Consider the following 15,206-nt stretch of genomic DNA (forward strand, 5'->3'; position numbering starts at 1 on the left):
ACCAAATACACACAGATTTTACTCCTAAACTATGTATGAGTGTAGGTAGCTCTTTCAAAGACAAGTCCAGTAATACCTTTCCATAGCCAGTTTGTTCCTCTGTTACTGAGAAGTCAGTGTTTTAACTGTTCTACTCGTATTCTAAAGGTCTGGCAAAAAGATGTAAATACTTAAGCATTGTCTTTTATAGGTTTTATTACCTGCTTATTTGATTTACTAGATTGTTGTTCTGCTGATATGTTCAATTGATTTGTTATATCCAACGACCTAGAAGAAATCCGGAGCGATGAGTGTCTGAGTTCTACAATCTGTGGACATACTAACACACTGTATACATAAAATTTACAAAAAAAAAACAAAACTTTTTGAGCAATTATGATCAAGGAGCAAGTAAAGTCTTTTTATACTTGCAATCAAAAGCGCTTCATATATGACAGCATAGTCATGCATAAGATATAAACTGTAAAGTCACTTACTTCTGCTGCTCTTGCATGATATGAAGCTGTTCTAGCTTTGTTTTATGCTCTGCCTCTAACTTGTTCAGCATGTCTTTAATCACAGCCATGAATGAATTGAACTAATTGAGAAAAAGAGAGTAATTATTTTGTCATATGTGAATGCACAGGGGACTCAAGAAAACATTATTTATAAGAGACTCCAATGACCTTCACAGGTATATACATGACCCAAAAAACAGACATGGAGTTAGGATACCTGCATCAATACCCTTGAAGTTAGTGCCTGTATTTCACATCTCCCACTCTCGCTCACAGAAAGCAGAGGAGAACGGTATGGCTAAATTCTTACGCTGTTTTCAAATAGAAATTAGTCCGATCAATTGTTCAAAACTGTTATGGTTGAGACACAAAACCTTCACGACTTTGGAAGACTTGCTCGTTGTCTGATTGACGACACTGACCTATGCTGGGATTGTTGGGGTCCATCAATTTGACAGAAAAAAATAGTACTCAAATGGGGTCTGTGATGGAGCCTTCATTCTGATGGCAAATTTAGATGAGCAGAGAATCGGCTAATAAGCATTCATAAGAATACTCCTATTACAGGCCTGTGCAAGCACGCTGACGAACACCAGGCAAATCAGCAAAAACGCATTATTTCGATGATGGGATTGTTTAAGTCACATAAAAGAAGATTTTGGGTTCTTATTGGAAAATCTCTTTCTCTGAGCCTTCATTGGGGGCCACAGGAAACCATATTTTAGCTGTGTCCCCCAATGAAGCAATAGAGAAAACAGTAATTAGACCTACCAGTAATTGTATTTCCAGGAATTCATCCTGACAGCAACATGGAGGACGTCCTTCTTATCCTCTTTGGGAAAGGAAACTACAAGAGGTTAAAAAGGACCCTCCCGTATCCACCCCTCAGTGTCTTTTCAAAGTACCACATCTGGATGGATGCAACAAAAAATGTACTAGTCATTCTTTATACAAACGTCAAGTCACATTAGTATAGAACTTTCTCATAAGGAAGGAAACTAGTAGTGCTGTCAGGATGGGTTCCTGGAAATACTATTACCGGTAGGTCCAATTACTGTTTTCCAGTTTACCAATCCTGACAGCACCATGGAAAATACCAAAGTATGACGATTTGGGGCGGGACCACTGCATGAATAACCTTTCTACTGAAGGCTAGTTGCCCTGAGACTACGTCTAGCTTATAATGTTTCGAGAAGGTATTTAGACTAGACCAAGTAGCGGCTTTACAAATCTGATACACTGAATGCCCCCACCCCCCCCACTTTCTCTGCCCATGAAGTAGCTATAGCTCTACCTGAATGGGCCCCAAGAGTATTCTGGGGATATCTTCCCTGAACCTCATAGGCTAGACAAATAGTGGATCTGATCCACATAGCTATTGTGGATTTGGCAGCCCTTTTGCCCCAATTTGAACCCCCATATTGAAACAGATGTGTCCTGTCTCAAGCCCTCATTTGCCTCTAGGTATTTAAGAACTGTCCCTCTAACATCTAGGCAATGAAAGGATTGCTCCTTCGGGTTTCTAGGGTGCTGGCAGAAAGAGGGGAGAACATCTTCCTGATTCATGTTCGAGGTTGATACAACTTTGAGGATCAATTGGTCTTGAGTCTTGACCCAGCTTTCCTCCTCAAACACCTGTAAATATGGGTCCTGAATGGATAGGGCTTGTAGTTCCCCTATTCTTTTTGCCGATGTGATCGCTACCAGAAAGGCAGTTTTAAAAAGAGAGACTACCAATGTACATATCATCAGCTTGTTCATATGGGTGCTTACAAAGTGTGTTTAGTACTAGATTAAAATCGCAAGGAGGGACGTACTTCCTTATAGAAGGCTTCAGCCTCTGTATAGCTCTAGAGAACCTAGCTATTCAGAGGTATGGTGGCTGGGGGAAAGTCAAAGAATACGCTAAGGGCTGAGATCTGCACCCTTAGGGTACTCTGGCTAAGGCCCTTCTTGAAACCTGTCTGCAGGAAATCAAAGATTTTAAGGATGTCGGGTGAGTTTTATCTACCAATGATTCTGCGCAATACATGCAGAAGCACACATGCAGAAGCGCTTCCAAATTTTGTTGTATATAGCAGAGGTCACGAGCTTTCTGCTCGCTTGAAGCGTAGAAATTACTTCATCGGACAATCCCTTTGACTTCAAGACCTACCTCTCAGGATCTATGCTGAGAGTTGAAAACGGTCTGGGTTGTGGTGGAGAACTGGGCCCTGGTGGAGGATATCTCATCTTTTGGAAAGAGGATGGGATCATCTTCCGTCATTTTCCTCAGCAGAGGGAACCAACTCCTCTTCGGCCAGAAAGGCTCCACCAAGACAATCTTCGCCCTTTCCGCCTGTACTTTCCTGATGATCTTTGAAGTGCAGGGTTCACATAGTTGTTTCTGCCAAGTCTCTGGTAGTTTGGCACTACAGATCGCACATTTTTTAATTCACCCCGACTTCTTGTTATCCTTTGTAGTTGCTGAGACAGGTGTTCCCCCCCTAGAATACATAGAGTATATGCCATGTGCTTCTAAGTGTAGGGTAAAGGCTAAAAGTGGTTGTTGCTTTTGCAAGCTTAGTTACATGCTCCTGGCTTTGCTCCAAGCCAATGTCTGTCTTAGGCCGGGGTCACACGTGCGAGAAACTCGTACGAGTCTCAATACCCAGCACTGCCACCGGCACTCGGACCAGAGCGCTCAGCTGCATAGAAATACATGCAGCCGCACACTCCTGTCCCAAGTGCAGGCGGCAGTGCCGGGTATTGAGACGCAAGACTCATGTGAGTTTCTCGAAGTGTGACCCCGGCCTTAGTGAGATCCTCCACGTCAGATTTACTGGTATGCAGTCCTAGCTTACAGTAGGGGAGCCCACACTCACACGGGGACCCTATTTATACGATACCCACGCTGGCTGTAAGTCCTCACCGGATCCTCTTCCCGCATTCCATCATGAAACGCACGCTGGAACGAACTCCGGCCACGACCCGGAAGTGGTCTGCCCGGCTTGCGGAGGTGACGTTGCCGGAAGCGCTCCCGCAGGGTTGCAGCACGCTGAAGGCAAACATCTGAGCCGAGAACCCCCAGACAGGGGGAAGCGGCTCGCAGCTCAAACAGCACTGCACTGAGGTAGGCTGAGGGGTTTCCCCATCGGAGAGTGTCGGCTGCAGATCTCTTGGTAGCAGGAAGGGAAAAGCTGGGCCCCCCTGATTCATGCAGATCTGCCCAGTAAGGCCAGGGATAGGAGATTCCTCTAGTCATTCCTATCCTCAGTGGGACAGGAAAAACACACTGAGGGGTGGAGATGGGAGGGTAATTTTAACCTCTCGTTGTTTCCTGTTTCAAAGAGGATGAGGACGTCCTCCATGGTGATGTCAGGATTGGTGAACTGGAAAAGAAGATTTTGGGTTTTTATCATAACATTTTTCTCGGAGACATCATTGGGGGACATGTTATGAACGGGTCGCCGAGGAGGAAATAAAAAACACCACAAGCTAGGTCTCAGAAAACCAAAGAGGTTGGTAACTATGCAGACTGCAGACCCCTGATCCTAACACCCAACGAGCAGCAGTCGTGGAGCGTTCCTACGGTGGTCCTAGACGCCTCGTCACAACCGGAGAACTAAATAAGCATAAAGTTGGAAAAGAGGAATACTAACTGCCCCAGAGCAGACCCCCAAAGGAAAGACAGCCCACCACATGTATTGACGGTGAAACAAGATGAAAACACAAACAAAGGCAGGAAAATAGGCTGAGCAAACGATGGGGCCAAACTAACTAGGAAGGACAGGAAAGGAAAGACACTGTCTTGCAATCTGCCAAAAACCCTACAAAAATGTCCAACACAACTGATAGCAAAATTAACCCTGAAGTCACGACTTCTCCCACTATATCAGCACTCTGAACTATTCTGAGACAGAGCAAAAAGAGGCCAATCTAATAAGGGACAAAAAAAAAAGGCAATTTGGCAAATACAGATAAGAGTGGAAATTCAGCACAGCCCAGCCGGGCTGGCTGACCACACAAAAAACTGAATTGACCAACAAGAGCAAGTGTGAACATTAGCAAAAACAAACTTAACTTGAGAAGACTGGAACAGAGCTGAGTCCAAGACCTGAGAAGCAGACTGAATCACTAGCACCAGGATAGGGTGTCGGCTGTCTTATAACTAGTCTGATACTCCGGAGATCCAATCGTTATCTTCCTCACCAGGTGGCAGATCACTACCAATTAAACCAACCTCACTACCTCCTGTCACCACAAGAGGGAGAACGGAAGGGGAACTCTCAACTGGTGGAGCAGAAAATGAGCTCATAACAGGGACACAGCTAAAACATGGTTTACTGTGTCCCCCAATGAAGCAATAGAGAAAATCATTATCGGCAGCACATCACCCATTATAAGTAAATGGGTGATGTGCTGTTGACAACATGATGATTTACAAGAACACAATGACTGTATCAATCCTCGCTCTATTACTATCAGTTGTTGTAGGCCAGTGTTAATAGAGCAATGATTAACTCGTGAATATCGTCAATCGACACTTGTAATCGAACGAAATCGGGTAGGCTAAACTGATCAGACATGTTTGTACAATGGGAAAAAAAGTATTTAGTCAGCCACCAATTGGGCAAGTTCTCACACTTAAAAAGATGAGATAGGCCTGTAATTGACATCATAGGCAGTTGACAACTAGGAGAGTCAAAATGAGAAAACAAATCCAAAAAATCACCTTGTCTGATTTGGCAAGATTTATTTTGCAAGATTTATTTTGCAAATTATGGTGGAAAAAGGGAATTAGATCTACCGGTAATTCTGTTTCCTGTTGTCCCTCAGGACAGCACCACGAAGGAAGTCCTTCCTTGACCTATAGCGGGACAGGATCACAGAGAGGTTAAAAAGCCCCTCCCACCTCCACCCTCCAGTGTTTTTTCAAAGTACCACCGAGGATGGATGGAAATGGTCTAAACGCGCCCTTACAAACGCGTATGTAAGACCCTTTAGCGGCTCCATCCCAATCTCGAGCCACAATGACCTGATGGATGAACAATCTGCCAGACGATCGATCCCATGCAAGCCTAAAGACAAACATAAGGGAGGGAACTAAGGGTGTTGTCCTGAGGGACTACAGGAAACAGAATTACCGGTAGGTCTAATTCCCTTTTTCCCTTACATCCCTCCGGACAGCACCATGGAGAATACCAAAGAAAAGGTCCCAGGGTGGGTACAGAAGCCCAAGGATCAAAGTCCTAGGTAAGAACCAGGCTAGATCTAGAAATTATCTATACGATGAGAAGAAATATAGATATCGAAAGGGATCTACAAAGGTAATCACCGTAGTGAGTGTCTGATATATGTCTATAATGGCCAATTTCAGTATGAATGTGGCAAACAAGATCTGCAGTGGAGCAAACCTGTTGTACCCCAATACCACTAATGAACCGCAGTGAATTACAGTTATTGTGATAGATACAGTCATATGTTAAAGTTTGGGCACCCCTATTAATGTTAACCTTTTTTCTTTATAACAATTTTGGTTTTTGCAACAGCTATTTCAGTTTCATATATCTAATAACTGATGGACTCAGTTATATTTCTGGATTCAAATGAGGTTTATTGTACTAACAGAAAATGTGCAATCTGCATTTAAACAAAATTTGACTGGTGCAAAAGTATGGGCACCCTTATCATTTTCTTGATTTGAACACTCCTAACTACTTTTTACTGACTTCCTGAAGCACTAAATTGGTTTTGTAACCTCATTGAGCTTTGAACTTCATAGCCAGGTGTATCAAATCATGAGAAAAGTTATTTAAGGTGGCCACTTGCAAGTAGTTCTCCTATTTGATTCTCCTATGAAGAGTGGCATCATGGGCTCCTCAAAACAACTCTCAAATGATCTGAAAACAAAGATTATTCAACATAGCTTTTCAGGGGAAGGATACAAAAAGTTGTCTCAGAGATTTAACCTGTCAGTTTCCACTGTGAGGAACATAGTAAGGAAATGGAAGAACACAGGTACAGTTCTTGTTAAGCCCAGAAGTGGCAGGCCAAGAAAAATATCAGAAAGGCAGAGAAGAAGAATGGTGAGAACAGTCAAGGACAATCCACAGACCACCTCCAAAGACCTGCAGCATCATCTTGCTGCAGATGGTGTCACTGTGCATCGGTCAACAATACAGCGCACTTTGCACAAGGAGAAGCTGTATGGGAGAGTGATGCGAAAGAAGCCGTTTCTGCAAGCACGCCACAAACAGAGTCACCTGAGGTATGCAAAAGCACATTTGGACAAGTCAGTTACATTTTGGAAGAAGGTCCTGTGAACTGATGAAACAAAGATTGAGTTGTTTGGTCATACAAAAAGGCGTTATGCATGCGCTGTATTGTTGACCGATGCACAGTGACACCATCTGCAGCAAGATGATGCTGCAGGTCTTTGGAGGTGGTCTGTGGATTGTCCTTGACTGCTCTCACCATTCTTCTTCTCTGCCTTTCTGATATTTTTCTTGGCCTGCCACTTCTGGGCTTAACAAGAACCGTACCTGTGTTCTTCCATTTCCTTACTATGTTCCTCACAGTGGAAACTGACAGGTTAAATCTCTGAGACAACTTTTTGTATCCTTCCCCTGAAAAGCTATGTTGAATAATCTTTGATTTCAGATCATTTGAGAGTTGTTTTGAGGAGCCCATGATGCCACTCTTCATAGGAGAATCAAATAGGAGAACTACTTGCAAGTGGCCACCTTAAATAACTTTTCTCATGATTTGATACACCTGGCTATGAAGTTCAAAGCTCAATGAGGTTACAAAACCAATTTAGTGCTTCAGGAAGTCAGTAAAAAGTAGTTAGGAGTGTTGAAATCAAGAAAATGATAAGGGTGCCCATACTTTTGCACCGGTCAAATTTTGTTTAAATGCAGATTGCAAATTTTCTGTTAGTACAATAAACCTCATTTGAATCCAGAAATATAACTGAGTCCATCAGTTATTAGATATATGAAACTGAAATAGCTGTTGCAAAAACCAAAATTGTTATAAAGAAAAAAGGTTAACATTAATAGGGGTGCCCAAACTTTTACATATGACTGTACTTATGAACACCGCAGTCACAGAATAGGTTTAAAACCTTATTGCCCAGCAAAAGGTATGGTGATAACCACAGCCACAATACAATGAGGACTGTACAGACAAGTAATTTGCTGTACGTGCTTATAACAAAGGATAGTTCCTTCGTCGGTCCTCCTGGGCTCAGCTTAAACCTTGGCTAGAGACCAGCTTACCATGCTACAAGGAGACCTGCAGGTCAGAGACCCTGCACCGCTGGAAGATCAAAGCAATAGCCATACATGGAAAATAGCGGAGCATTGAGACGTATGTACCCTACTCATCCAGGAGATCATGTGTATTCTGAATCCTTTACATGTCTAAACCCCAAGAAAGGGTTGGATATTATTTGAAACTGAGGAAATACTCCATCTGGCAGGTAAAATCTCCTACTCCTACCAACATTGGGCTTCTCATTAGAAGCATTGAAAGGGAAATGTGGATCCTCACTCTTGTTTTACTGATGTTAGACACAGGGAGTCTGGACTATGGAATTGAGGAGAGTAAGTGTTGTGTGTGGGGGAAGGGGTGTTGGTAAGAATCCTTTGACGCCAGAAATTATTTGAAACTGCCTCTATAGAAGTAATTAGCACAGACATTGTGTAAATGTGTCAACTTATTTATCTATTATATCCTAAAAGGCAATCTTCTTAGAGATATTTTATACCCTTGACTACCATGGAGGGAGGAACCACACTCTATAACTAGAGGGAAAAAGGTTTCCTCCAATCACAGAGGGTACTGTCTACTGCGAGGCAGAGGGACTATGGGTTCTTGACTGAGAGTCCTGGATACAGCTTATTTACCTTAGGAGCCCTGACTGCTGTAAGAGTAATGGGTATGGGATCCTCCGATACATGACGCAGAGCTGCTGATTCACCGCAATGTACAAAGAGCAGTGATGTCGTCCCTAGTAAACATAATACAACGGATTTATGGGACAAGAATCTGTCTACCGGGTGTCTATCAAGGAAACTAGTCCGACTGCTCTATGTGGAGTCGGGAAGAATTGTTTCTCCCACTTTATGGGATTTCCTGCACCCAGAATAGTATGTCCACCTAAAGGGTGAACCCCAAAGACATAGGTCTCCCTTTAAAAGCTAACTATGGGAGAGACCTGCCTTTAGCACTCAAGGCAGTAACTCACTTGAGAGTTCTGTTCCAAATAGAAGAAATGCTAAGTTACTAGGCCAATTCAAGCCTAACTGTTCATCTGGCTAAGCCCAGTCGCAAAGAATGAAGCAAAAGAAGCTGGATCTAGGTCCTGAAACACGAAGACCGGAGTTGGGGCCAGAGACAAAATGTGAAGTGGTAGGCCGACCATACGAGGTATGGCCCACACAAGGCACAAGTCAGAAGGTCTAAGCCAGAGGCACAAAGCCACAACGCCCAAGGTACTATGAAGCACAGAGGTATTATGAGCCCCAAATGACACCTTGAGGCCCAGAGGTACCAAAGCCTTATGACGCAATATGATGCACAGAGGCCCTATGTTGTACCGAAGCACTGTCTATGACGCAATATGATGTGCCAAGACACTATGGGGCGCTATGAAGCAATATGGTGCAATATGATGCACCAAGGGACTATGAACCTATATGATGTAGTATGATGTACAGAGACACTATAAAGCGCTATGATGCAAAATGATGTACAAAGGCACTATGAAGCCGTATGATGCAATATGATGTACGGAGGTACTATAAAGCGCTATGATGCAATACGCTGCATAGAGGCCCTATGAAGCCCCATGATGCCGTATGATGTACAGAGACACTATGCAGCCCCATGATGCAGTCTGATGCACAAAGGAACTATGAAGCCATATGATGCACAGAGGTACTATGATGCACAGCGGCCACATAGTGCACAGCGGCCACATAGTGCACAGCGGCCACATAGTGCACAGCGGCCACATAGTGCACAGCGGCCACATAGTGCACAGCGGCCACATAGTGCACAGCGGCCACATAGTGCACAGCGGCCACACGATGCTCAGCGGCGATACGATGCACAGAGGCGATACGATGCACAGAGGTGATACGATGCACAGAGGCGATACGATGCACAGAGGAAACATGATGCACAGAGGAAACATGCAATATGATGCAATAAGCTGCCCAAAGGCACTATGATGTAATATGATGCACAGACTACGGCCCTGCTTTAAGATGCCAAACGAGAGACCAGGCCCACAGTTACCTCCAAGAGAGCAATCAGAGATACGGATAAACCTACGCTATGAATAGTACATCTCAATTGTCAGACCGGCTGAACCTGAAGGAGCTAATAAATGAACCGCAGCTGGAGGGCAGTCTTCCTGGAGTCCATGTGCAGCATTCCACCATGTGGCCAGCCATAAGGCTCTGTGCAGACATGGCCTGCAACTAACCGAGGTTACATTACGAGATGTAGCTTGGACATATGGTCTTACTATAGCCTAGAGGTCCAAGGCCTAGCTGCTTATATGTGAAGACACATCTCAGCACATGAGGCTCTAGGCCCAGCTTTGGCACCAAGGCATGAGGCTAGTATCAGCCCAGAGGCCAAGGCACAATATTCCAACGTGCACTCACCTGTGCTGGCTCCATACCTGCTAGAAAGACAGGGGGAGCTGGTAATGCTGAGAGCCTATCATGGAGGGAAGTGGTGTTCGGTCAGGAATGTTGTATTACAGCCAGTGATTTCCTCTCCTGTGCCCGAGATCCAAGAAACTAGCCTGTTGCCTGTCTCGTTCTGCACTTCCACGTTCTGCCGTGGAACGCACGCCGACCTTATGCTGACATTACCGGAGGCACGACGGCCTTCTCCACCGCGTGTTTTCCAGAAGTAGCGATGTTTTGCCGGCCGGCGTCCGAGCCGAGAGCCTCCCACCGGGAGGAGCGGCTCAACCCAGGAGCACGTCCGCTCGACTGGTCTTTGGGGCAGAGGGACTCCCCACCGGGGAGTGTCTGCCCTGGGCCCCTTGACAGGAAGAAGGATTGGACACACCGCACGATCCCCCTAAGCCCATCATGCAGGCTGGCTGCTGGCTGAGGAACTTCTCCAAGAGGTGTCAGCAACGGTCCGCTTGACGGGGGGGGGGGGGGGGGGGGGGGGGCTGAGAACCCCAATCCCCGAGACCGTCTGGTACAGCGAATGACGGCTGAGGGACCTTTCCCAGAGACGAATCAGCCACGGACCACCTGCCAGGGGGAATGGAAAGCCATAAACGTCCACAGGCTATCTTCACTCTAAGAGCAACCTCTCATACAACCGTCCCTTGCTGGGACAGGAAAAACACTGGAGGGTGGAGGTAGGAAGGGCATTTTATCCTCTCTGTGATCCTGTCCCGCTATAGGTCAAGGAAGGACTTCCTCCGTGGTGCTGTCCGGAGGGACGCAAGGGAAAATTAGTATTTGGTCACCTAAAAACATGCAAGGTATCTGGCTCTCTCAGACCTGTAACTTCTTCATTAAATACTTTTTTCTCCACTGTATTTCTTGGTGGACATTTAAATGAATGGGTAGTAACATCGGTTCCAATCATCGAAACAGGGCAGGCAGGACTGCCCATTGAAATCCACAACGCTCTAACAGGGCAAACAGAAAGGGCATCTCCAAAAGGCCATTACTTTAGCACTGCTGTGCTATTTGAGCCCTAAGGACTAAAGGAGTGCTTAAAGGGAATTTTTCACCAGGTTTATGCTATCCCATCTGAGAGCAGCAAGATGTAGGGGCAGAGACCCTGATTCGAGCAATGTATCACTTACTGGGTTACTTGCTGCAATTGTTGCAAAATCCCTGTTTTATATGCCAAATATCTGCCAGAGATCTACCTGTTCACTGAATGCTGACTGAGTATAAGCGTGCCCACACCACTGACTGGAAGTGGTGTACAATGTGCATAGGCAGAAAGCAGCCAATCAGTTGTTGAGGTGAAGACAACTGAGGACTACATGACAGCAGGGCTACTAGTCCTCTAGTGGCAATCTCTTGATGATAATATAGTGATTTTAATCAGAACTACAGCAAGCAGCCTAGTAAGTGACATATCACTGGAATTAGGGTCTCAATTTATACGGTATGCTGCTCACAGATTATGGGGTAAAAACCTGGTCAGGTAGCTGAACAAGATAAAACATTTCCATGTCCAATTTTGCTAGTAAGAGTGTGAAGTACAACCTTGCTCACCTGGTTAAGATTTAAGTTATTGTCAATGCTTAGAGGAATTAAGTGTGGCAACACTTTCCCAGCCAGCTGCTCTTTGGTGACACCAAGCTTCTTGTGTGTAAAGGTACATTTATATATTCCTGACAATACAAATAAAAAATTTTTTTAACATGTGAAATTCCTACTGAATAACCAAATTTGTGTATAAGAGTAAGATCAATACCTAGAATTCCCATAAGAACGGCCGGCTCCCTGGATGGAATTTGTTGCAAAAAAGGAAGAATTTCGTCCAAAACATACCACTTATCCAGGTACTCCAAAATCTTTCCTAAGCACACCAAGGAATTAACCCTAACCTAGACAAAATAGAAAAGAAAATGTCAGTTACTTTAGTTTTGCACAAGCTGTCACTGATCTAATCTAAAATAGCGAGAAAAGAGCTGATAAATTCATGTGAACTAAGAGGAATAACAGAAGAAAACAATTCTCAGAACAACTTACAGCAAGAGAGGAGGTCTGTAGACAAGCGGACTTAATTCTTGGTATTAAAGAATTTTTCATGGATGGGTAATCTATAAGGTTTGCAAACGTAGGGATTATGTTTAGGCACAGCTCCTACAAATAAAGAAAAAAATATTTAGATTAACGTATAACAAATCAAATATAATTTTGATAATGGTATACACTTCAAAATTGTTAATTTGAGCTGAATGACATCTGCTGTGTCATTAGAAAGCTCATCACATGGCCACAAAGATGGATTTTTGGTTCTTACTGTAAAATCTCTTTCTTGGAGCCTTCATTGGGGGACACAGATTACCATGGGTGTATGCTGCTGCTGCTAGGAGGCTGACACTATGCAAAAACAAGAAAATTGGCTCCTCCCCGGCAGTATACACCCACCGACAGACACCAAGTACCTCAGTTGGTGCGAAAGCAGTAGGAGAAGCCACGGAACTTTAAACATATGTACCAACCCAACAAGGAGCTCAAAGCCCAACACGGTACAGCTTAAACAGGGAGGGTGCTGTGTCCCCCAATGAAGGCTCCAAGAAAGAGATTTTACAGTAAGAACCAAAAATCCATCTTTCTTTATCGCCTTATTGGGGGACACAGATTACCTTGGGACGTTCCAAAGCAGTCCCAAGGGCGGGAACAGCAATAAGGAACGAAAGAACCGGAAAGGTTTAGGTCGGCCGGTGAGCCACCGCCGCCTGCAGAACCTTCCTACCAACAACTGCATCAGACAAGGCCAGGGTATGAACCCTGTAGAACCTCGCAAAAGTGTGAAAGGACAACCAGGTCGCGGCCCTGCAAATCTGCAAAGCTGAAGCCTGGTGACGCACAGCCCACGAAGCTGCCACAGCCTGGGTAGAGTGGGCTCTCACTCCCGGAGGGTGCCGCTTTTCCTGAAGTCGGTACGCTTCCAGAATGGTAGAACGAATCCAGCGAGCTATCGTGGATTTGGACGCCGGAAACCCTTTCCGGCTACCTTCATAGAAGACTAGGAAGGAATCGGATTGACGAAAAGAAGAAGTCCTGGCGAGATAAACACGCAAGGCTCTGACTACATCAAGTTTGTGGAGGGACTTCTCAATAGGGTGAGACGGAGCCGGGCAAAAAGATGTAAGAACGATACCCTCATTGATGTGGAAGGAGGACACGACCTTTGGGAGAAAGGAAGGAACGGGCCTGAGAATGACCTTATCCTGATGGAGAATCAGGTACGGGGAACGGCATGACAAGGCCGCCAATTCAGAAACTCTTCTGACGGATGTAATGGCAATCAAGAAAGTTACCTTCCACGAGAGAAGGGATAAAGGAATGTCCTGGATAGGCTCGAACGGCGCCTTTTGGACAGCGCTAAGGACGAGAATGAGATCCCACGGATCTATCGGCGAATGATGCGGAGGAGCCACACGGGTGACCCCTTGGAGAAAAGTCTTAACCTGCGGTAAGGCCGCCAGCTCTCTTTGGAAGAGGATAGACAGGGAGGAGACCTGGCCCTTGAGGGTACTGAGGGACAGACCCGCATCTAAACCAGACTGGAGGAACCCCAGAATAGATGGAATGGAAAGGGACATAGGAAAATACTTTTTTACCGTCGCACCAACGGAAAAAGGCCTTCCAGCATCTATGGTAAATGCGGGAAGAGGCCGGTGTTCTGGCTTTGATCATAGTCTGAATCACCTGGTCAGACAAACCAGATTCTCTCCGGGTCGCAGCCTCAAAGGCCATGCCGTTAAATTCAGAGATTGAGAATTCTCGTGGTAAAGGGGACCTTGCGAGAGAAGATCCGGACGGTCTGGAAGCCTCCAGGGAACGTCCGCGAGCATGTTCACCAGCTCCGCGTACCAAGGGCGTCTTGGCCAGTCTGGGGCCACCAGAATCACTGGTACACCTTCCGATTTGATCTTTTTGACCACTCGAGGGATCAAGGCAAGAGGCGGAAATAGATAAGGAAGTCGGGACTGGGACCACGGAATTAACAGGGCGTCGCAAGAGACGGCTAGAGGGTCCCTGGACCTGGCTACGAAGTGCGGAATTTTGTGGTTCATCCGAGATGCCATGAGATCGACATCTGGGGTGTCCCAGCGCTGGCATATCTGATGGAAGACTGAGGGCTCAAGGGCCCATTCGCCTGATGCTAGACCCTGACGACTCAAATTCGACCGCCCAATTTTCCACCCCTGGAATGTGAACGGTGGAGATTGCAGGAACGTGACGTTCTGCCCAGCGCAGTATCTTGGCTACTTCCGCCATTATTTGCTTGCTGCGCGTGCCCCCCTGGTGGTTTATGTATGCCACAGCCGTGGTGTTGTCCGACTGAATGCGGACCGGCTTCCCGAGGAAGAGAGGCTGCTAGTGAAGAAGAGCCAGGAAGATTGCTCTGATCTCCAGAAGATTGATGGGGAGAAGAGCCTCCTATGGGTTCCACCGGCCTTGAGACGTTTTTAGATGGCACACCGCTCCCCACCCTAGAAGGCTGGCATCGGTGGTGATGACTTGCCATTGAAGCGAAAGAAAGGACCTCCCTTGAAGGACTGACTCTGACCTTGCCCACCAAGTCAGGGATTGTCTCACTCTGAGGGGAAGGAGAATGGGACGGTCCAAGGACAGCGAGGTCTTGTCCCAGGCCGAAAGAAGAGCCAACTGGAGGGGACAAAGATGAAATTGTGCAAAGGGCACCGCTTCCATGGAAGATACCATCTTCCCCAGAACCTTCATGCAGGACCGAAGGGGAATGGGGATTGGCCGCTTGAGCAGTCGGATCCCTTTGAAAAGAGCTGTAAAGTCTTGCCGGGACGATCCCTTGATCAAAAGGTCATCCAGATAAGGGATGATGAGGATCCCCCTGGAGCGGAGGATGGCCATGACTGTCGCCATCACCCTCAGAAAAACCCGGGGAGCCAGACCGAAGGGGAGAGCCGTGAACTGGTAGTGGTCTTCCTGAATCGCAAAACGAAGGTAT

The 15,206-nt window shown here is 45.9% G+C and overlaps 1 protein-coding gene across 4 annotated transcripts in view; it reads right to left on the reverse strand.

Moving 5' to 3' along the window:
• The window catches only part of LOC141048963 (SCY1-like protein 2), a 53,758-nt gene that overhangs the window by 23,496 nt on the left and 15,056 nt on the right, over positions 1-15,206 (reverse strand). For all 4 annotated transcript variants that reach the window (XM_073545041.1, XM_073545040.1, XM_073545042.1 and 1 more), the window contains 5 exons: positions 12,236-12,349; positions 11,958-12,090; positions 11,756-11,874; positions 477-577; positions 201-267 (listed from right to left, as the gene is read on the reverse strand). In XM_073545041.1, coding sequence (XP_073401142.1) covers positions 201-267; positions 477-577; positions 11,756-11,874; positions 11,958-12,090; positions 12,236-12,349 — 534 coding nt within the window. The remainder of the gene's footprint in view (positions 1-200; positions 268-476; positions 578-11,755; positions 11,875-11,957; positions 12,091-12,235; positions 12,350-15,206) is intronic.

The sequence above is a fragment of the Dendrobates tinctorius genome, unplaced genomic scaffold (assembly GCF_039654945.1).
Source record: "Dendrobates tinctorius isolate UK_male_01 unplaced genomic scaffold, ASM3965494v1 ptg000139l, whole genome shotgun sequence".
Taxonomy (NCBI): domain Eukaryota; kingdom Metazoa; phylum Chordata; class Amphibia; order Anura; family Dendrobatidae; genus Dendrobates; species Dendrobates tinctorius.